Source organism: Argopecten irradians, chromosome 5 (genome assembly GCF_041381155.1).
Source record: "Argopecten irradians isolate NY chromosome 5, Ai_NY, whole genome shotgun sequence".
Lineage (NCBI taxonomy): Eukaryota > Metazoa > Mollusca > Bivalvia > Pectinida > Pectinidae > Argopecten > Argopecten irradians.
In genome coordinates, this window is record NC_091138.1 from 12,691,143 (window position 1) to 12,716,953 (window position 25,811).

The 25,811-nt window shown below is 35.3% G+C and overlaps 1 protein-coding gene across 1 annotated transcript; it reads left to right on the forward strand.

The window, feature by feature from the left end:
• Positions 1 to 424: 424 nt before the first annotated feature.
• LOC138322893 (protein N-terminal asparagine amidohydrolase-like) lies at positions 425 to 25,556 on the forward strand. Its single transcript, XM_069267098.1, has 6 exons — positions 425 to 519; positions 2,779 to 2,832; positions 3,284 to 3,361; positions 3,943 to 4,043; positions 4,309 to 4,422; positions 20,521 to 25,556. Exons 1-6 carry the CDS (start codon positions 495 to 497, stop codon positions 20,689 to 20,691), a joined length of 543 nt encoding a protein of 180 aa, XP_069123199.1. The 5' UTR covers positions 425 to 494; the 3' UTR covers positions 20,692 to 25,556.
• Positions 25,557 to 25,811: the final 255 nt, after the last annotated feature.

The window sequence follows — 25,811 nt, forward strand, 5'->3', positions numbered from 1 at the left end:
CTCAGACGATTTCAGGTTAAATTTGATATTGAGGAGAAGGAAACTTTGCTATACATATCTATGATAGTTCAGGGGACATGGAGCTAAGGGGACAATCCAGTATCCTACAGGTCTCTCTATTGATATAATTGTGAACTCCATTGCCCAAACATTGAGTTCTTCAGGGTAGTGTCCTATGGCTGTTGTTTTTCTTGTAATAAATATGTACATCATGCAGATAGTTTTTTTGACATAAGTTAGAGAAACTCCATACCTATTTTTGTGGACCTTTGATTTGGTCAGTATTTAGCTTAATAAAGGTCCATAATATTGATGTGTCATTCTACAAGAAGGGAGACAACTGAGGTTGTGACAGGAGTATAGATCACCATGATTTAGCAATATGATATCCATACTTTTACACCAATCAGGGACATTGTTGCATATATTGTTGTTATGATTCCAGACTGGAGCTTCACCTGATTGGAGGGTTTTGTGATGAGCAAAAGACTTCTATGGAGCTGTCTATGAAAACACTACGTAAGTTATTATAAACATCTTACTTATATATCATCTTAAATTCGTTCAACTCCTTGAAATATTATAAGTTGTGTTTATTATGACCCTCATCTCAGAGCATCTGTGGTGTGGAAGCCCTATAGTAATCAGTGTCTGTCTGTCTCTCTTCCATCTGTCCGCCTGTCTCTTCTGTCTGTCCGTCTGTCTCTGTAAACCAATTTTCTTTTGTGTGCAATTTACTTTTGCAAATTATCGCAATCCAAGTAAATTTGCAAAAGTTTATCTCCGTGAATTAGCATGTATATAATTGATTCTGATAGGATTTTTTTTTAAATCTGCAAATGTAAATCTTGCGAACTTGTTTTGAAATGGAGATTGCGAAATATAGTGGCCGCGAATAAAAGTTGGTTTCAAGTTTTTGATTTCTGAAGCTGTTTTGAAATTACATGACAATAGTTGGAAATATATCAATATGCATTAGAGGGTAATTTTTTTCTTCTGAAATGGCCACCAGCATGACTTTATAAGGTCAAATTAAAAAATTATTTGATTTCAATTGGAATTTTTTTAGTTTTTTTTTTCTTTTTAGCCCACCATCATCAGATGGTGGGCTATTCAAATCGCCTTTCGTCCGTGGTCCGTGGTCCGTCCGTCCGTCCTTCCGTCCTTCCGTCCGTCATTCCGTTCTTCAGTCCATCCGTCCGTCCGTCTGTTAACAATTCTTGTTACCGCTATTTCTCAAAAAGTACTGAAGGGATCTTTCTCAAATTTCACATGTAGGTTCCCCTAGGGCCATAGTTGTGCATATTGCATTTTGGGACCAATCGGTCAACAAGATGGCCGCCAGTCGGCCATCTTGGATTTTGATAGTTAAAGTTTGTTACCGCTATTTCTCAGAAAGAGCAGAAGGGATCTTTCTCAAATTTCACATGTAGGTTCCCCCAGGGCCCTAGTTGTGCATATTGCATTTTGGGACCAATCGGTCTACAAGATAGCCGCCAGTCGGCCATCTTGGATTTTGATAGTTAAAGTTTGTTACCGCTATTTCTCAGAAAGAGCAGAAGGGATCTTTCTCAAATTTCACATGTAGGTTCCCCTAGGGCCCTAGTTCTGCATATTGCATTTTGGGACCAATCGGTCAACAAGATGACCGCCAGTCGGCCATCTTGGATTTTGATAGTTTAAGTTTGTTACTGCTATTTCTCAGAAAGTACTGAAGGGATCTTTCTCAAATTTCACATGTAGGTTCCCCTAGGGCCCTAGTTGTGCAAACTGCATTTTGGGACCAATCGGTCAACAAGATGGCCGACTGGCGGCCATCTTGGATTTTGATAGTTAAAGTTTGTTACCGTTATTTCTCAGAAAGTGCAGAAGGGATCTTTCTCAAATTTCACATGTAGGTTCCCCTAAGGCCCTAGTTGTGCATATTGCATTTTGGGACCAAACGGTCAACAAGATGGCCGACTGGCGGCCATCTTGGATTTCGATAGTTTGTTACCGCTATTTCTCAGAAAGTACTGAAGGAATCTTTCTCAAATTTCAAATGTAGGTTCCCCTAGGACCCTTGTTGTGCATATTGCATTTTGGGACAGATCGGTCAACAAGATGGCCGAATGACGGCCCTCTTGGATTTTGATAGTTAAAGTTTGTTTCCGCTATTTCTCAGAAAGTACTGAAGGGATCTTTCTCAAATTTCATGTGCAGGTTCCTGAAGGGGTCTCGTGCATTTTCGAACTTATCGGTCAGCAAGATGATTGACAGGTAGCCATCTTGGATTTTGATAATTGAAGTTTGTTACTGCTACATAACTCAGGAAGTACTGAAAGGATCTTTCTCAAGTTTCATATATAGTATGTAGTAAAAGTTTGAAAAGCAGGGAAAAGATCCCTCTTTCTGTTGTCAGACAGATCTTTCTTTGGTGGGCGCCAAGATCCCTCTGGGATCTCTTGTTTTTTTATGGGGGGGTGGGGTGTGTCACTGAATACCATGGTTATAGTTTTGAAGATGTCTGGAAAGACTTGGTATGCCTCATGTACTGTAGCTCAAGGGTCAACTTAAAGCAGGGAGCAGGACATTTCTGACTGACATCTCAGTTATATTGATATGAACATGCTTCCAACAGAATGTTCAGGAGTGGGAGGTACATGTGGTCTTCGTGTTATTGCTGCGATCTTTGTTAGTATGCAAGTCTTCTGAACTACTAGTTGTATGATAAAAGTACAAGGATATTTTTTTATATCATATACACTCTGACTAATATACTGAATCTGTATTTGACAGAGGCATTCCATGACATACAGGAGGATCTCTACCTGGAAACTTGCTGTATCACAGGTAAAACTACGTGTAATCCATTGTTTACCACACATATCCACGTACATATAACGGCTCTGTTTATACTTAATCCTTAATTACTGTATTCAAACAAAAAGTGCCCATGACAATGAAATATTAAGGGAAAAAAAGTTAGATCTTTCATAAAGGTTATATCACATACATTTTAGTAGGTGAACAAACTACTGTAAGATAAGTTACCAGTGTATGGATCGAATTATGACCACAGGGTCAAAATACCATTACAGTGAAATGTATAAATTGTTACCACATATATTGTAAGTCAATGTCAAAGCTGTTAACTCATCCTTCAGTTCTCTGCATCCTAAAGCTGAATTCTGTGACTTTTGCACTTTTTTTCTATTGTATAAATTTAAAATTTGATTTCATAATGTATGTTGAAGTGATGGATATACAGAAGATTGTTTTATAAACTTTTTTTTTCTTGCAGATATGAACAATATTAGAAAAACAGTCAAAGACAAAGGCAGGGCAATATCTCTTCCGTTTCCAAATATATATGGTATCGGTAAGTAAACTTATTGATACCATTTTTCTCTCAGATGAAGGATGATGCTATGACTGCTGGAATTAAATTATATATTAAATGCTTTTATCCCAAAACTATGTATGTTTCACAAGGGTAAAATATGTGATAAATTCCATAGCAGTTGATTATTGGGTATGTTAAACGTACACACTCCAGTGTGTAAAACACCTGTGGCAACTCTCTCTGGTTAATTCCAATATCTCTTGATTCCAATTTGCATTTAACTTTGGACTACTGTTTATAATGCATTTTCTTTTAAATTGCATTAAATTTGCTTGTTTAAAGTATAAAAAAAAACAGAATTTTGACTCTATATTTGGGTAATTCATTGTATTTAATAATTTATGGTTGAAATATATTATGATGCGATATGTGGTGGCTACCTTCCCTGAATGTGATGTCAGAAGCAACTGATAATTACCATGTTATAAATATAGTGTTAAAGTTACGGGATAAACAAGTTCCCCAACACATGTCTTTGATGGGAAACCTTGTAAAACTATGGTATTTGATATGTCTCATTATTTTGTGTGATAGTAACAATGTAGTTATATCTACAGCTGTCGACGTTAAGACCGGGGAGATATGTAAAGCAAATTTCATTGATCATGGTCCTGAACAGTCACTGAGATGTGCTCGACACTTCACAGGCACAGAGGAGGTAAAAGATTTGAATGAAAACTCCTTTGTATGTTTTTAAGATCCAGATTTTGACCTTTGTAAACTGGTATCAGTATCCGTTTTAAAAAAAGAGGTTTTCATTTAAAGTTTTGATGATATGATATAGAACTGAAAATGTGATATTTTCATGATCGATGTTTGAACACCAGGAATGTGTGGAAATACAATACCTAAAATATATGATATTCAGTGACTTGATTAGAAGTCCTTATTCGTGGTATAAATTCCATCCGATTGCATTACAGGTCCTTAACATATACGATTCAAAGAGTAACACGCTTACCATTGGGCCCTTTAACTACTCTACCAGTGATGAGATTGGTCTTTTATGTGGACTGCCCAAAGAGTTCCTCCGAGAGGTAATATTTGATGAAGGTTTTGTAATAGCTGACCATAAGATCAACCTATAGTAGATATTTGTGGTACAGCTAGTACATTCAGACTCATTAACATTGTGGACATGTATGATTAACTAACGTTATCACATAATGGTCCATTCTGCCATGTCATACTGTCATAACACTATTCTGACAGGTAAAAATGACATCATAATCAAAATATCATACGTACATCACACAAGTGGCTTGGTTGACGAAAACAGCAAATCCTAACTTGTAAAATACTTATAGTTACATGTGTATGTGATAAATAGAATCTTATAAAATTGCTATTGGACCTTGTGAACATGATAACTTGATTAAATATGCACAGAGCTTAATGAAACTTTGTATGTAGACTAACTTTGGATAGATCTTGGATCACCTTCAAGAATAATGTCTTTTTGTGTTTCTATAACTTTATCAATATTATTATCAAGTAGGTCCCAGTAAATAACTAAGGAATTAGGGGGTCGATATAAAAAGACAAGTAGAATAGTTTTATTTTGTGTTGTGATTTCAGACCATATTAGTTCAAGACTATTAGGTACATTCAAGATTTCACCTGCGTCTAATGTTTAGCATATATAAAAGTACACCACCAAAGTTGTTATCTCTATCCCTCCTTTATACATAACCATAGTGCCTCTAATGCAATATCGGATAAGATGGTACTGAGGTATGTCTCGCATATGCATAATATATCAATATCAGAATACTCCGCTATAAGTATGTGGAGCTTGTTCAATAATTTGATATGCCTCTTACCTAAAGGCTTGTGATATATCAAATTATTTGTATGATAAGATTTCATACTGCCACTCATGTAAGGTCCTTCCTAACTAAAATACTTGAGGTGAAACCATTGGTTCAACAGAACATTACAAATATTGTAAGGAGAACTTTTAAATATAAAAGCAGAGCTGCTCAAAACTTGATAATTTTGTGTAAACTCTTAGACAGGAAGTTTGGTATAAAACCTTAGACAGGTAATTTGATGTAAACCCTTAGACAGGTAATTTGGTGTAAACCCTTAGGCAGGTAATTTGGTGTAAACCCTTAGACAGGTAATTTGGTGTAAACCCTTAGACAGGTAATTTGGTGTAAACCCTTAGACAGGTAATTTGGTGTAAACCCTTAGACAGGTAATTTGGTGTAAACCCTTAGACAGGTAATTTGGTGTAAACCCTTAGACAGGTAATTTGATGTAAACCCTTAGACAGGTAATTTGATGTAAACCCTTAGACAGGTAATTTGTGTAAACCCTTAGACAGGTAATTGGTGTAAACCCTTAGACAGGTAATTTGGTGTAAACCCTTAGACAGGTAATTTGATGTAAACCCTTGATGATGTAAACCCTTAGACAGGTATTTGATGTAAACCCTTAGACAGGTAATTTGGTGTAAACCCTTAGACAGGTAATTTGGTGTAAACCCTTAGACAGGTAATTTGGTGTAAACCCTTAGACAGGTAATTTGATGTAAACCCTTAGACAGGTAATTTGATGTAAACCCTTAGACAGGTAATTTGATGTAAACCCTTAGACAGGTAATTTGGTGTAAACCCTTAGACAGGTAATTTGGTGTAAACCCTTAGACAGGTAATTTGGTGTAAACCCTTAGACAGGTAATTTGATGTAAACCCTTAGACAGGTAATTTGGTGTAAACCCTTAGACAGGTAATTTGATGTAAACCCTTAGACAGGTAATTTGATGTAAACCCTTAGACAGGTAAATTAAGGTGATGTAAACCCTTAGACAGGTAATTTGGTGTAAACCCTTAGACAGGTAATTTGGTGTAAACCCTTAGACAGGTAATTTGATGTAAACCCTTAGACAGGTAATTTGGTGTAAACCCTTAGACAGGTAATTTGATGTAAACCCTTAGACAGGTAATTTGATGTAAACCCTTAGACAGGTAATTTGGTGTAAACCCTTAGACAGGTAATTTGATGTAAACCCTTAGACAGGTAATTTGGTGTAAACCCTTAGACAGGTAATTTGGTGTAAACCCTTAGACAGGTAATTTGTGTAAACCCTTAGACAGGTAATTTGGTGTAAACCCTTAGACAGGTAATTTGATGTAAACCTTAGACAGGTAATTTGGATGTAAACCCTTAGACAGGTAATTTGATGTAAACCCTTAGACAGGTAATTTGATGTAAACCCTTAGACAGGTAATTTGATGTAAACCCTTAGACAGGTAATTTGTGTAAACCCTTAGACAGGTAATTTGATGTAAAACCCTTAGACAGGTAATTGATGTTAACCCTTAAGACAGGTAATTTGTGTAAACCCTTAGACAGGTAATTTGATGTAAACCCTTAGACAGGTAATTTGATGTAAACCCTTAGACAGGTAATTTGATGTAAACCCTTAGACAGGTAATTTGATGTAAACCCAAGACATGTATTGATGTGTAAACCCTTAGACATAGTACATAGACATTGTGTAAACCCTTAGACAGGTTGATTAAACCAGTATAGTAACATAGACCTTAGAGGTAATTTGTGTAAACCCTAGACAGGTAATTTGTGTAAACCCTTAGACATGTAATTTGATGTTTTAAGACAGTAATTTGTGTACATAGACATGTAGACAGTGAATTTTTAAACCCTTAGATAGTACATTGTGTAAACCCTTAGTGTAATATGATGTTTTAACCCTTAGTCATAGTACATAGACATGTAGTATGATGTTTTATCCCAGTCATAGTACATAGACATGTAGTATGATGTTTTATCCCAGTCATAGTACATAGACATGTAGTATGATGTTTTATCCCAGTCATAGTACATAGACATGTAGTATGATGTTTTATCCCAGTCATAGTACATAGACATGTAGTATGATGTTTTATCCCAGTCATAGTACATAGACATGTAGTATGATGTTTTATCCCAGTCATAGTACATAGACATGTAGTATGATGTTTTATCCCAGTCATAGTACATAGACATGTAGTATGATGTTTTATCCCAGTCATAGTACATAGACATGTAGTATGATGTTTTATCCCAGTCATAGTACTCTGTATATAGTTTATCCATCATAGTACATAGACATGTAGTATGATGTTTTATCCCAGTCATAGTACATAGACATGTAGTATGATGTTTTATCCCAGTCATAGTACATAGACATGTAGTATGATGTTTTATCCCAGTCATAGTACATAGACATGTAGTATGATGTTTTATCCCAGTCATAGTACATAGACATGTAGTATGATGTTTTATCCCAGTCATAGTACATAGACATAGATGTAGTATGATGTTTTATCCCAGTCATAGTACATAGACATGTAGTATGATGTTTTATCCCAGTCATAGTACATAGACATGTAGTATGATGTTTTATCCCAGTCATAGTACATAGACATGTAGTATGATGTTTTATCCCAGTCATAGTACATAGACATGTAGTATGATGTTTTATCCCAGTCATAGTACATAGACATGTAGTATGATGTTTTATCCCAGTCATAGTACATAGACATGTAGTGTGATGTTTTTATCCCAGTCATAGTACATAGACATGTAGTATGGTGTTTTATCCCAGTCATAGTACATAGACATGTAGTATGATGTTTTATCCCAGTCATAGTACATAGACATGTAGTATGATGTTTTATCCCAGTCATAGTACATAGACATGTAGTATGATGTTTTATCCCAGTCATAGTACATAGACATGTAGTATGATGTTTTATCCCAGTCATAGTACATAGACATGTAGTATGATGTTTTATCCCAGTCATAGTACATAGACATGTAGTATGATGTTTTATCCCAGTCATAGTACATAGACATGTAGTATGATGTTTTATCCCAGTCATAGTACATAGACATAGATGTAGTATGATGTTTTATCCCAGTCATAGTACATAGACATGTAGTATGATGTTTTATCCCAGTCATAGTACATAGACATGTAGTATGATGTTTTATCCCAGTCATAGTACATAGACATGTAGTATGATGTTTTATCCCAGTCATAGTACATAGACATGTAGTGTGATGTTTTATCCCAGTCATAGTACATAGACATGTAGTATGATGTTTTATCCCAGTCATAGTACATAGACATGTAGTGTGATGTTTTTATCCCAGTCATAGTACATAGACATGTAGTATGGTGTTTTATCCCAGTCATAGTACATAGACATGTAGTATGATGTTTTATCCCAGTCATAGTACATAGACATGTAGTATGATGTTTTATCCCAGTCATAGTACATAGACATGTAGTATGATGTTTTATCCCAGTCATAGTACATAGACATGTAGTATGATGTTTTATCCCAGTCATAGTACATAGACATGTAGTATGATGTTTTATCCCAGTCATAGTACATAGACATGTAGTATGATGTTTTATCCCAGTCATAGTACATAGACATGTAGTATGATGTTTTATCCCAGTCATAGTACATAGACATGTAGTATGATGTTTTATCCCAGTCATAGTACATAGACATGTAGTATGTTGTTTTATCCCAGTCATAGTACATAGACATGTAGTATGATGTTTTATCCCAGTCATAGTACATAGACATGTAGTATGATGTTTTATCCCAGTCATAGTACATAGACATGTAGTATGATGTTTTATCCCAGTCATAGTACATAGACAAGTAGTATGATGTTTTATCCCAGTCATAGTACATAGACATGTAGTATGATGTTTTATCCCAGTCATAGTACATAGACATGTAGTATGATGTTTTATCCCAGTCATAGTACATAGACATGTAGTATGATGTTTTATCCCAGTCATAGTACATAGACATGTAGTATGATGTTTTATCCCAGTCATAGTACATAGACATGTAGTATGATGTTTTATCCCAGTCATAGTACATAGACATGTAGTATGATGTTTTATCCCAGTCATAGTACATAGACATGTAGTATGATGTTTTATCCCAGTCATAGTACATAGACATGTAGTATGATGTTTTATCCCAGTCATAGTACATAGACATGTAGTATGATGTTTTATCCCAGTCATAGTACATAGACATGTAGTATGATGTTTTATCCCAGTCATAGTACATAGACATGTAGTATGATGTTTTATCCCAGTCATAGTACATAGACATGTAGTATGATGTTTTATCCCAGTCATAGTACATAGACATGTAGTATGATGTTTTATCCCAGTCATAGTACATAGACATGTAGTATGATGTTTTATCCCAGTCATAGTACATAGACATGTAGTATGATGTTTTATCCCAGTCATAGTACATAGACATGTAGTATGATGTTTTATCCCAGTCATAGTACATAGACATGTAGTATGATGTTTTATCCCAGTCATAGTACATAGACATGTAGTATGATGTTTTATCCCAGTCATAGTACATAGACATGTAGTATGATGTTTTATGTCATTTATCCATGTAGTATGATGTTTTATCCAGTCATAGTACATGACATGTAGTATGATGTTTTATCCCAGTCATAGTACATAGACATGTAGTATGATGTTTTATCCCAGTCATAGTACATAGACATGTAGTATGATGTTTTATCCCAGTCATAGTACATAGACATGTAGTATGATGTTTTATCCCAGTCATAGTACATAGACATGTAGTATGATGTTTTATCCCAGTCATAGTACATAGACATGTAGTATGATGTTTTATCCCAGTCATAGTACATAGACATGTAGTATGATGTTTTATCCCAGTCATAGTACATATACATGTAGTATGATGTTTTATCCCAGTCATAGTACATAGACATGTAGTATGATGTTTTATCCCAGTCATAGTACATAGACATGTAGTATGATGTTTTATCCCAGTCATAGTACATAGACATGTAGTATGATGTTTTATCCCAGTCATAGTACATAGACATGTAGTATGATGTTTTATCCCAGTCATAGTACATAGACATGTAGTATGATGTTTTATCCCAGTCATAGTACATAGACATGTAGTATGATGTTTTATCCCAGTCATAGTACATAGACATGTAGTATGATGTTTTATCCCAGTCATAGTACATAGACATGTAGTATGATGTTTTATCCCAGTCATAGTACATAGACATGTAGTATGATGTTTTATCCCAGTCATAGTACATAGACATGTAGTATGATGTTTTATCCCAGTCATAGTACATAGACATGTAGTATGATGTTTTATCCCAGTCATAGTACATAGACATGTAGTATGATGTTTTATCCCAGTCATAGTACATAGACATGTAGTATGATGTTTTATCCCAGTCATAGTACATAGACATGTAGTATGATGTTTTATCCCAGTCATAGTACATAGACATGTAGTATGATGTTTTATCCCAGTCATAGTACATAGACATGTAGTATGATGTTTTATCCCAGTCATAGTACATAGACATGTAGTATGATGTTTTATCCCAGTCATAGTACATAGACATGTAGTATGATGTTTTATCCCAGTCATAGTACATAGACATGTAGTATGATGTTTTATCCCAGTCATAGTACATAGACATGTAGTATGATGTTTTATCCCAGTCATAGTACATAGACATGTAGTATGATGTTTTATCCCAGTCATAGTACATAGACATGTAGTATGATGTTTTATCCCAGTCATAGTACATAGACATGTAGTATGATGTTTTATCCCAGTCATAGTACATAGACATGTAGTATGATGTTTTATCCCAGTCATAGTACATAGACATGTAGTATGATGTTTTATCCCAGTCATAGTACATAGACATGTAGTATGATGTTTTATCCCAGTCATAGTACATAGACATGTAGTATGATGTTTTATCCCAGTCATAGTACATAGACATGTAGTATGATGTTTTATCCCAGTCATAGTACATAGACATGTAGTATGATGTTTTATCCCAGTCATAGTACATAGACATGTAGTATGATGTTTTATCCCAGTCATAGTACATAGACATGTAGTATGATGTTTTATCCCAGTCATAGTTCAGATATGTAGTATGGACATGTAGTATAGTACATAGAACATGTAGTATGATGTTTTATCCCAGTCATAGTACATAGACATGTAGTATGATGTTTTATCCCAGTCATAGTACATAGACATGTAGTATGATGTTTTATCCCAGTCATAGTACATAGACATGTAGTTATGATGTTTTATCCCAGTCATAGTACATAGACATGTAGTATGATGTTTTATCCCAGTCATAGTACATAGACATGTAGTATGATGTTTTATCCCAGTCATAGTACATAGACATGTAGTATGATGTTTTTATCCCAGTCATAGTACATAGACATGTAGTATGATGTTTTATCCCAGTCATAGTACATAGACATGTAGTATGATGTTTTATCCCAGTCATAGTACATAGACATGTAGTATGATGTTTTATCCCAGTCATAGTACATAGACATGTAGTATGATGTTTTATCCCAGTCATAGTACATAGACATGTAGTGTGATGTTTTATCCCAGTCATAGTACATAGACATGTAGTATGATGTTTTATCCCAGTCATAGTACATAGACATGTAGTATGATGTTTTATCCCAGTCATAGTACATAGACATGTAGTATGATGTTTTATCCCAGTCATAGTACATAGACATGTAGTATGATGTTTTATCCCAGTCATAGTACATAGACATGTAGTATGATGTTTTATCCCAGTCATAGTACATAGACATGTAGTATGATGTTTTATCCCAGTCATAGTACATAGACATGTAGTATGATGTTTTATCCCAGTCATAGTACATAGACATGTAGTATGATGTTTTATCCCAGTCATAGTACATAGACATGTAGTATGATGTTTTATCCCAGTCATAGTACATAGACATGTAGTATGATGTTTTATCCCAGTCATAGTACATAGACATGTAGTATGATGTTTTATCCCAGTCATAGTACATAGACATGTAGTATGATGTTTTATCCCAGTCATAGTACATAGACATGTAGTATGATGTTTTATCCCAGTCATAGTACATAGACATGTAGTATGATGTTTTATCCCAGTCATAGTACATAGACATGTAGTATGATGTTTTTATCCCAGTCATAGTACATAGACATGTAGTATGATGTTTTATCCCAGTCATAGTACATAGATGACATGTAGTGTGATGTTTTATCCCAGTCATAGTACATAGACATGTAGTATGATGTTTTTATCCCAGTCATAGTACATAGACATGTAGTATGGTGTTTTATCCCAGTCATAGTACATAGACATGTAGTATGATGTTTTATCCCAGTCATAGTACATAGACATGTAGTATGATGTTTTATCCCAGTCATAGTACATAGACATGTAGTATGATGTTTTATCCCAGTCATAGTACATAGACATGTAGTATGATGTTTTATCCCAGTCATAGTACATAGACATGTAGTGTGATGTTTTTATCCCAGTCATAGTACATAGACATGTAGTATGATGTTTTATCCCAGTCATAGTACATAGACATGTAGTATGATGTTTTATCCCAGTCATAGTACATAGACATGTAGTATGATGTTTTATCCCAGTCATAGTACATAGACATGTAGTATGATGTTTTATCCCAGTCATAGTACATAGACATGTAGTATGATGTTTTATCCCAGTCATAGTACATAGACATGTAGTATGATGTTTTATCCCAGTCATAGTACATAGACATGTAGTATGATGTTTTATCCCAGTCATAGTACATAGACATGTAGTATGATGTTTTATCCCAGTCATAGTACATAGACATGTAGTATGATGTTTTATCCCAGTCATAGTACATGGACATGTAGTACATAGTACATAGACATGTAGTATGATGTTTTATCCCAGTCATAGTACATAGACATGTAGTATGATGTTTTATCCCAGTCATAGTACATAGACATGTAGTATGATGTTTTATCCCAGTCATAGTACATAGACATGTAGTATGATGTTTTATCCCAGTCATAGTACATAGACATGTAGTATGATGTTTTATCCCAGTCATAGTACATAGACATGTAGTATGATGTTTTATCCCAGTCATAGTACATAGACATGTAGTATGATGTTTTATCCCAGTCATAGTACATAGACATGTAGTATGATGTTTTATCCCAGTCATAGTACATAGACATGTAGTATGATGTTTTATCCCAGTCATAGTACATAGACATGTAGTATGATGTTTTATCCCAGTCATAGTACATAGACATGTAGTATGATGTTTTATCCCAGTCATAGTACATAGACATGTAGTATGATGTTTTATCCCAGTCATAGTACATAGACATGTAGTATGATGTTTTATCCCAGTCATAGTACATAGACATGTAGTATGATGTTTTATCCCAGTCATAGTACATAGACATGTAGTATGATGTTTTATCCCAGTCATAGTACATAGACATGTAGTATGATGTTTTATCCCAGTCATAGTACATAGACATGTAGTGTGATGTTTTATCCCAGTCATAGTACATAGACATGTAGTATGATGTTTTATCCCAGTCATAGTACATAGACATGTAGTATGATGTTTTATCCCAGTCATAGTACATAGACATGTAGTATGATGTTTTATCCCAGTCATAGTACATAGACATGTAGTATGATGTTTTATCCCAGTCATAGTACATAGACATGTAGTATGATGTTTTATCCCAGTCATAGTACATAGACATGTAGTATGATGTTTTATCCCAGTCATAGTACATAGACATGTAGTATAGTACATAGACATGTAGTATGATGTTTTATCCCAGTCATAGTACATAGACATGTAGTATGATGTTTTATCCCAGTCATAGTACATAGACATGTAGTATGATGTTTTATCCCAGTCATAGTACATAGACATGTAGTATGATGTTTTATCCCAGTCATAGTACATAGACATGTAGTATGATGTTTTATCCCAGTCATAGTACATAGACATGTAGTATGATGTTTTATCCCAGTCATAGTACATAGACATGTAGTATGATGTTTTATCCCAGTCATAGTACATAGACATGTAGTATGATGTTTTATCCCAGTCATAGTACATAGACATGTATGATATGGAGTTTTATCCCAGTCATAGTACATAGACATGTAGTATGATGTTTTATCCCAGTCATAGTACATAGACATGTAGTATGATGTTTTATCCCAGTCATAGTACATAGACATGTAGTATGATGTTTTATCCCAGTCATAGTACATAGACATGTAGTATGATGTTTTATCCCAGTCATAGTACATAGACATGTAGTATGATGTTTTATCCCAGTCATAGTACATAGACATGTAGTATGATGTTTTATCCCAGTCATAGTACATAGACATGTAGTATGATGTTTTATCCCAGTCATAGTACATAGACATGTAGTATGATGTTTTATCCCAGTCATAGTACATAGACATGTAGTATGATGTTTTATCCCAGTCATAGTACATAGACATGTAGTATGGTGTTTTATCCCAGTCATAGTACATAGACATGTAGTATGATGTTTTATCCCAGTCATAGTACATAGACATGTAGTATGATGTTTTATCCCAGTCATAGTACATAGACATGTAGTATGATGTTTTATCCCAGTCATAGTACATAGACATGTAGTATGATGTTTTATCCCAGTCATAGTACATAGACATGTAGTATGATGTTTTATCCCAGTCATAGTACATAGACATGTAGTATGATGTTTTATCCCAGTCATAGTACATAGACATGTAGTATGATGTTTTATCCCAGTCATAGTACATAGACATGTAGTATGATGTTTTATCCCAGTCATAGTACATAGACATGTAGTATGATGTTTTATCCCAGTCATAGTACATAGACATGTAGTATGATGTTTTATCCCAGTCATAGTACATAGACATGTAGTATGATGTTTTATCCCAGTCATAGTACATAGACATGTAGTATGATGTTTTATCCCAGTCATAGTACATAGACATGTAGTATGATGTTTTATCCCAGTCATAGTACATAGACATGTAGTATGATGTTTTATCCCAGTCATAGTACATAGACATGTAGTGTGATGTTTTATCTTAGTCATAGTACATAGACATGTAGTATGATGTTTTATCCCAGTCATAGTACATAGACATGTAGTATGATGTTTTATCCCAGTCATAGTACATAGACATGTAGTATGATGTTTTATCCCAGTCATAGTACATAGACATGTAGTATGATGTTTTATCCCAGTCATAGTACATAGACATGTAGTATGATGTTTTATCCCAGTCATAGTACATAGACATGTAGTATGATGTTTTATCCCAGTCATAGTACATAGACATGTAGTATGATGTTTTATCCCAGTCATAGTACATAGACATGTAGTATGATGTTTTATCCCAGTCATAGTACATGGACATGTAGTATAGTACATAGACATGTAGTATGATGTTTTATCCCAGTCATAGTACATAGACATGTAGTATGATGTTTTATCCCAGTCATAGTACATAGACATGTAGTATGATGTTTTATCCATCATAGTCATAGTACATAGACATGTAGTCATGATGTTTTATCCCAGTCATAGTACATAGACATGTAGTATGATGTTTTATCCCAGTCATAGTACATAGACATGTAGTATGATGTTTTATCCCAGTCATAGTACATAGACATGTAGTATGATGTTTTATCCCAGTCATAGTACATAGACATGTAGTATGATGTTTTATCCCAGTCATAGTACATAGACATGTAGTATGATGTTTTATCCCAGTCATAGTACATAGACATGTAGTATGATGTTTTATCCCAGTCATAGATAGTTTGATGTTTTATCCCAGTCATAGTACATAGACATGTAGTATGATGTTTTATCCCAGTCATAGTACATAGACATGTAGTATGATGTTTTATCCCAGTCATAGTACATAGACATGTAGTATGATGTTTTATCCCAGTCATAGTACATAGACATGTAGTATGATGTTTTATCCCAGTCATAGTACATAGATATGTAGTATAGTACATAGACATGTAGTATGATGTTTTATCCCAGTCATAGTACATAGACATGTAGTATGATGTTTTATCCCAGTCATAGTACATAGACATGTAGTGTGATGTTTTTATCCCAGTCATAGTACATAGACATGTAGTATGATGTTTTATCCCAGTCATAGTACATAGACATGTAGTATGATGTTTTATCCCAGTCATAGTACATAGACATGTAGTATGATGTTTTATCCCAGTCATAGTACATAGACATGTAGTATGATGTTTTATCCCAGTCATAGTACATAGACATGTAGTATGATGTTTTATCCCAGTCATAGTACATAGACATGTAGTATGATGTTTTATCCCAGTCATAGTACATAGACATGTAGTATGATGTTTTATCCCAGTCATAGTACATAGACATGTAGTATGATGTTTTATCCCAGTCATAGTACATAGACATGTAGTATGATGTTTTATCCCAGTCATAGTACATAGACATGTAGTATGATGTTTTATCCCAGTCATAGTACATAGACATGTAGTATGATGTTTTATCCCAGTCATAGTACATAGACATGTAGTATGATGTTTTATCCCAGTCATAGTACATAGACATGTAGTATGATGTTTTATCCCAGTCATAGTACATAGACATGTAGTATGATGTTTTATCCCAGTCATAGTACATAGACATGTAGTATGATGTTTTATCCCAGTCATAGTACATAGACAAGTAGTATGATGTTTTATCCCAGTCATAGTACATAGACATGTAGTATGATGTTTTATCCCAGTCATAGTACATAGACATGTAGTATGATGTTTTTATCCCAGTCATAGTAAATAGACATGTAGTATGATGTTTTTATCCCAGTCATAGTACATAGACATGTAGTATGGTGTTTTATCCCAGTCATAGTACATAGACATGTAGTATGATGTTTTATCCCAGTCATAGTACATAGACATGTAGTGTGATGTTTTTATCCCAGTCATAGTACATAGACATGTAGTATGGTGTTTTATCCCAGTCATAGTACATAGACATGTAGTATGATGTTTTATCCCAGTCATAGTACATAGACATGTAGTATGATGTTTTATCCCAGTCATAGTACATAGACATGTAGTATGATGTTTTATCCCAGTCATAGTACATAGACATGTAGTATGATGTTTTATCCCAGTCATAGTACATAGACATGTAGTATGATGTTTTATCCCAGTCATAGTACATAGACATGTAGTATGATGTTTTATCCCAGTCATAGTACATAGACATGTAGTATGATGTTTTATCCCAGTCATAGTACATAGACATGTAGTAGTATGATGTTTTATCCCAGTCATAGTACATAGACATGTAGTATGATGTTTTATCCCAGTCATAGTACATAGACATGTAGTATGATGTTTTATCCCAGTCATAGTACATAGACATGTAGTATGATGTTTTATCCCAGTCATAGTACATAGACATGTAGTATGATGTTTTATCCCAGTCATAGTACATAGACATGTAGTATGATGTTTTATCCCAGTCATAGTACATAGACATGTAGTATGATGTTTTATCCCAGTCATAGTACATAGACATGTAGTATGATGTTTTATCCCAGTCATAGTACATAGACATGTAGTATGATGTTTTATCCCAGTCATAGTACATAGACATGTAGTATGATGTTTTATCCCAGTCATAGTACATAGACATGTAGTATGATGTTTTATCCCAGTCATAGTACATAGACATGTAGTATGATGTTTTATCCCAGTCATAGTACATAGACATGTAGTATGATGTTTTATCCCAGTCATAGTACATAGACATGTAGTATGATGTTTTATCCCAGTCATAGTACATAGACATGTAGTATGATGTTTTATCCCAGTCATAGTACATAGACATGTAGTATGATGTTTTATCCCAGTCATAGTACATAGACATGTAGTATGATGTTTTATCCCAGTCATAGTACATAGACATGTAGTATGATGTTTTATCCCAGTCATAGTACATAGACATGTAGTATGATGTTTTATCCCAGTCATAGTACATAGACATGTAGTATGATGTTTTATCCCAGTCATAGTACATAGACATGTAGTATGATGTTTTATCCCAGTCATAGTACATAGACATGTAGTATGATGTTTTATCCCAGTCATAGTACATAGACATGTAGTATGATGTTTTATCCCAGTCATAGTACATAGACATGTAGTATGATGTTTTATCCCAGTCATAGTACATAGACATGTAGTATGATGTTTTATCCCAGTCATAGTACATAGACATGTAGTATGATGTTTTTTATCCCAGTCATAGTACATAGACATGTAGTATGATGTTTTATCCCAGTCATAGTACATAGACATGTAGTATGATGTTTTATCCCAGTCATAGTACATAGACATGTAGTATGATGTTTTATCCCAGTCATAGTACATAGACATGTAGTATGATGTTTTATCCCAGTCATAGTACATAGACATGTAGTGAGATGTTTTATCCCAGTCATAGTACATAGACATGTAGTGTGATGTTTTATCCCAGTCATAGTACATAGACATGTAGTATGATGTTTTATCCCAGTCATAGTACATAGACATGTAGTATGATGTTTTATCCCAGTCATAGTACATAGACATGTAGTATGATGTTTTATCCCAGTCATAGTACATAGACATGTAGTATGATGTTTTATCCCAGTCATAGTACATAGACATGTAGTATGATGTTTTATCCCAGTCATAGTACATAGACATGTAGTATGATGTTTTATCCCAGTCATAGTACATAGACATGTAGTATGATGTTTTATCCCAGTCATAGTACATAGACATGTAGTATGATGTTTTATCCCAGTCATAGTACATAGACATGTAGTATGATGTTTTATCCCAGTCATAGTACATAGACATGTAGTGTGATGTTTTATCCCAGTCATAGTACATAGACATGTAGTATGATGTTTTATCCCAGTCATAGTACATAGACATGTAGTATGATGTTTTATCCCAGTCATAGTACATAGACATGTAGTATGATGTTTTATCCCAGTCATAGTACATAGACATGTAGTATGATGTTTTATCCCAGTCATAGTACATAGACATGTAGTATGATGTTTTATCCCAGTCATAGTACATAGACATGTAGTATGATGTTTTATCCCAGTCATAGTACATAGACATGTAGTATGATGTTTTATCCCAGTCATAGTACATAGACATGTAGTATGATGTTTTATCCCAGTCATAGTACATAGACATGTAGTATGATGTTTTATCCCAGTCATAGTACATAGACATGTAGTATGATGTTTTATCCCAGTCATAGTACATAGACATGTAGTATGATGTTTTATCCCAGTCATAGTACATAGACATGTAGTATGATGTTTTATCCCAGTCATAGTACATAGACATGTAGTATGATGTTTTATCCCAGTCATAGTACATAGACATGTAGTATGATGTTTTATCCCAGTCATAGTACATAGACATGTAGTATGATGTTTTATCCCAGTCATAGTACATAGACATGTAGTATGATGTTTTATCCCAGTCATAGTACATAGACATGTAGTATGATGTTTTATCCCAGTCATAGTACATAGACATGTAGTATGATGTTTTATCCCAGTCATAGTACATAGACATGTAGTATGATGTTTTATCCCAGTCATAGTACATAGACATGTAGTATGATGTTTTATCCCAGTCATAGTACATAGACAAGTGTGATGTTTTATCCCAGTCATAGTACATAGACATGTAGTATGATGTTTTATCCCAGTCATAGTACATAGACATGTAGTATGATGTTTTATCCCAGTCATAGTACATAGACATGTAGTATGATGTTTTATCCCAGTCATAGTACATAGACATGTAGTATGATGTTTTATCCCAGTCATAGTACATAGACATGTAGTATGATGTTTTATCCCAGTCATAGTACATAGACATGTAGTATGATGTTTTATCCCAGTCATAGTACATAGACATGTTAGTATGATGTTTTATCCCAGTCATAGTACATAGACATGTAGTATGATGCTTTATATCCTGTAACATATTATGCCGTTTCAGCCATTATTAGAGATTTTAGAGTTAATCATTCTAATATTATCCCATAATTTTTCAGCATCTGTCAACATCCCCAGCACAGGAACCTCCACATTTTGAGGACCAAGTGCGGGCCGCTTTGTTACAGATTAAGGACCATCCGGACCCCATGAAGACAGTATTTAAGGATGGCAAGCCTCACTGTTATAAACTAGAGAACAAAAAATGGAAACCTGTGCCCAACTCGTGATTAAATCAGAATATGTGTGTATGAGAATTACTATCGTTATTATCAAGCACATAGCAGTTCCATTGTCTCAAAATCTTGGACTACTATAAGATATAGCAACATTTAGGCCTACTTGGAGCATTTGATATTACAGTGTCTATAGATTAAAGTAGTAGCCAACTCACTTTGATCATGCTTAGATCACATACAAGATGTTCCATCATTATGAATGTCTAGTTGAAAATGACAGTTATGAAAGATGTAAACTATATGTTTTATTGCAACCATATTTCATTTGTGGATTGCTGACTTATTTGGAAATATGACATGCAATTGTTATGAATACATAATTTCATTTATTGGAAAGCTTAACTATAATAGTTAACAGTTTACCTTTGAAGTAGGTAATACAGATTTAGTTATGCATGTAATTGTTGTTATCTCCCCTTGTCTTGAAATTTCAACATGATGCAAAAAAAATGGCAACTTACACTAAATATGAACACCAGGGTACTTTGTTTTTATAATAACAACTTTAATATAAGCTATTTTTCCCCATACAGAATGGTGAGATAAGATAAAATGGTGAAATAAGATAGAATAATGATTTAAGTAAAACATTTGGTGGAAGGTATAACAATTCCAGTGTGAAAAAGTCAAAGAAATATTCATGGTCATGGGTGTTTTAATGATCCGTCCTACACTTATTAATTTATGAATGAATGATACATTTATTTTGTTACATGTGTACATAAACTTCCATTTTGTTTTAATTTAAAATTATGAAATTCATCTTTAACATGGTCTCTTGTAACTTACAAATCAAAATATGCTATGTAATTTATTGATTTGACATGTTTATCCCTTTGTGTATGATAGAACATACATTTAATCATGATTACAAAAACTTACATTAGGAAATGTAGACAGCTCCAGTTGATGCTAGTTTACTAGACCATATGGGAATCTTTTATAGTTTCCTGTGAGATTAACCCTATATATACACTGTACAATTGGAATGTGTGGATTTGTATGATACATTAAATATTGGATGTAAAATCTATATGAATGATTTAGTCATTTTTAGCTCACCTGGCCCGAAGGGCCGGTGAGCTTATGTCATGGCGCGGCGTCCGTCGTCCGTCGTCCGTCGTCCGTCGTCCGTCCGTCCGTCAACATTTCCTTTAAATTGCTACTAGTCATAGAGTTCTGGATGGATTGTAACCAAATTTGGCCACAAACATCCTTGGGGGAAGGAGAACAGAACTTGTATAAATTTTGGCTCTGACCCCCCGGGGGCAGGAGGGGCGGGGCCCAATAGGGGAAATAGAGGTAAATTCTATAAATCGCTACTTGTCCTAGAGTTCTGCATGGATTGTAACCAAATTTGGCCAGGCACATCCTTGGGGGAAGGGGAACAGAACTTGTATAAATTTTGGCTCTGACCCCCCGGGGGCAGGAGGGGCGGGGCCCAATAGGGGAAATAGAGGTAAATCCTATAAATCGCTACTTGTCCTAGAGTTCTGCATGGATTGTAACCAAATTTGGCCAGAAACATCCTTGGGGGAAGGGGAACAGAACTTGTATAAATTTTGGCTCTGACCCCTCGGGGGCAGGAGGGGCGGGGCCCAATAGGGGAAATGGAGGTAAATCCTATAAATCGCTACTTGTCCTAGAGTTCTGCATGGATTGTAACCAAATTTGGCCAGGCACATCCTTGGGGGAAGGGGAACAGAACTTGTATAAATTTTGGCTCTGACCCCCCGGGGGCAGGAGGGGCGGGGTCCAATAGGGAAATAGAGGTAAATCCTATAAATCGCTACTTGTCCTAGAGTTCTGCATGGATTGTAACCAAATTTGGCCAGAAACAACCTTTGGGGAAGGGGAACAGAACTTGTATAAATTTTGGCTCTGACCCCCCGGGGGCAGGAGGGGCGGGGCCCAATAGGGGAAATAGAGGTAAATCCTATAAATCGCTACTTGTCCTAGAGTTCTGCATGGATTGTAACCAAATTTTAGCCAGAAACATCCTTGGGGGAAGGGGAACAGAACTTGTATAAATTTTGGCTCTGACCCCAAGGGGGCAGGAGGGGCGGGGCCCAATAGGGGAAATAGAGGTAAATCCTATAAATCGCTACTTGTCCTAGAGTTCTGCATGGATTGTAACCAAATTTGGCCAGAAACATCCTTGGGGGAAGGGGAACAGAACTTGTATAAATTTTGGCTCTGACCCTCGGGGGGGCAGGAGGGGCGGGGCCCAATAGGGGAAATAGAGGTAAATCCTATAAATCGCTACTTGTCCTAGAGTTCTGCATGGATTGTAACCAAATTTGGCCAGAAACATCCATGGGGGAAGGGGAACAGAACTTGTATAAATTTTGGCTCTGACCCCAAGGGGGCAGGAGGGGCGGGGCCCAATAGGGGAAATAGAGGTAAATTCTATAAATCGCTACTTGTCCTAGAGTTCTGCATGGATTGTAACCAAATTTGGCCAGAAACATCCTTGGGGGAAGGGGAACAGAACTTGTATAAATTTTGGCTCTGACCCCCCGGGGGCAGGAGGGGCGGGGCCCAATAGGGGAAATAGAGGTAAATCCTATAAATCGCTACTTGTCCTAGAGTTCTGCATGGATTGTAACCAAATTTGGCCAGAAACATCCTTGGGGGAAGGGGACCAGAACTTGTATAAATTTTGGCTCTGACCCTCGGGGGGCAGGAGGGGCGGGGCCCAATAGGGGAAATAGAGGTAAATTCTATAAATCGCTACTTGTCCTAGAGTTCTGCATGGATTGAAACCAAATTTGGCCTGGGAAACATCCTTGGAGGAAGGGGACCAGAACTTGTATAAATTTTGGCTCTGACCCCCGGGGGGCAGGAGGGGCGGGGCCCGATAAGGGAAATAGAGGTAAATCGTAAAAATCGCTACTTGTCCTAGAGTTCTGCATGGATTGTAACCATATTTGGCCAGAAACATCCTTGGGGTTAACAGAATTCGTATAAATTTTGGCTTTGACCCCCTTGAGCAGAAAAAGTTGGGCCCAATAGGGGAATTAGAGGTTAATATTCAAATTCCTTCAGAAAATAAACAATGAACTTGTATTCAGAACATTACTTGGCATTACCAACCAGGTGAGCGATACAGGCCCTCTGGGCCTCTTGTCAGGTTTAGTTCAATCAAAAGTGTTAATTTCAATAAAGTTACTGAATTTAATATATCTACTAATCAGTATATTCTAATTAAATTGATTATGTAATACCCTGTACGCTGTAGCGGATTCTAACATCCTTAATCTTGTGGTATAGACACAAACTTTGACACACACCTATACATCTAGTACACAAGTCATCCGTAAACTAGCTACTAAAGCTATAGTTAATAGCCATTCTGATATATAAAAGAGCCACAGTGGCCGACATAATACCACAAAACTGTCACCTTTTGGTCGCAAGTTCGATTTCAGTGTTAGGCAGATATCAAGTACTGACCGCTGGTCAGTGGTTTGTCTCGGGTACTCTGGCTACCTCCTAAATCTGACACATACCAGTGGCGTAGCTACCATTGACGCAAAAACGCAACTGTGTGCACATCAATGAATTCTCAAAAAAAAATTGTTGGACTTGGGACCCCCCAAAACACAAAAGTTCCCACGCCTTCGGCAACATTTACAATAATGATTTCTAAATATAGGTAATTTTCAATCTATAATATGAATTAATCCTTTTCAGTGTTATTTTTTCTTCGCAACTTTACCACGTTAAGAAAGCTTTTAAATCATAAAAATACATCGTAAACTCATCTCTGTCATTCTAAATCTTTTTTTTTTTTTTTCAGGGGGGGGAACCCCCCTGACCCCCACAAACAATGACTTTCTCGTTAAGAACGTTTTAAAATCATAAAAATACATCGTAAAACTCATCTCTGTCATTCTAAATCGTATTTTTTTTCCATGGGGGGAACACCCCTTGACCCCCCAAACAACGATTTTCTTGCGCCTACGGTGCTCGGACTCCACTTTGCATGCACATTAAATTGCTGCTAGCGACGCCACTGCATACATTAAACCAATCAAATCCAACTAAACTGATCTCCCAGAAGTTACTAACGGAATGAAACAAAGGGGAGTAACTCTGATAAATCAGGTAAATAACTATCAGGTTCCAGTTTCTTAAAACAAAAATACAGACTTTTTTAATAAGTCAAAATTTAAGTTTGTCTCCTTCTGTAACTTATATAAAAAATTATGACTTAAGTCAGATTTTGACATAAAGTTTGTTTCGAGAATTCAGAACCTGGTCGACTTGACTTTCAGGAAATGTTAATTTTGTATCTAAATCAAAGTCTATGTTGAAACTCTTGTTATTTGTTCCAATACCATAATATAAAGTGGAATTGGTAATTTAAGTTATCTGGTGAATATACACGATGTGGTCGACCAACATCCAATTTCAGATGTCTGTTTGTGTTTATGATAAATCTAAAGGCCTGTCTGAACATTTCAGCAAAGTATTGACCACAGCTGGAATTCTAAAACAATCTAGATAATACTGTAAACCAACTTTCTGTGGGCGTACAATGTACTGTTGTGAATTTTTCAATCTTAGTAAATTCATGAAAGTTTTATATCGGCGAATTGATATATATAAATCATTTACATTCATTTTGATAAGAATTTTCATTCAATTTTTTACAATTTATTAATCGCAAAAGTTGGTTTACAGAAAGGAAAACAATGTAACACATGATTCTCTAGATATTAGAGTTCTATAGAAATAGTCCCAAGCTGGGTGAACCAAGTAACTACATGTTCAGTAATATGGCTTGTCATGACTGGTGTATAAGTGCACTATTTATTGTTGTGAAATAAATAACTTTTTAAATAGCTCAAGTGCTTTGAGTGCCTTGGAATATCTTTTCAGATACAGTATCTTAATAACTTGCCAACCTTAACCAAGTCTATGTAATTAAGATTTCCCATCCTTTGAAGTCCAGTAGATTTCCATCCCAATGTTATTGTAAGATGATTTATGACTATACCAGGTTTTGCAAGGAGAGCTTACAAATGAAATGCGAGAAATGTATTTGTACTTTTTGAATCAAACTAAATGCTTACTATGAAAATCCAAGATAGCTGCTAGTCACC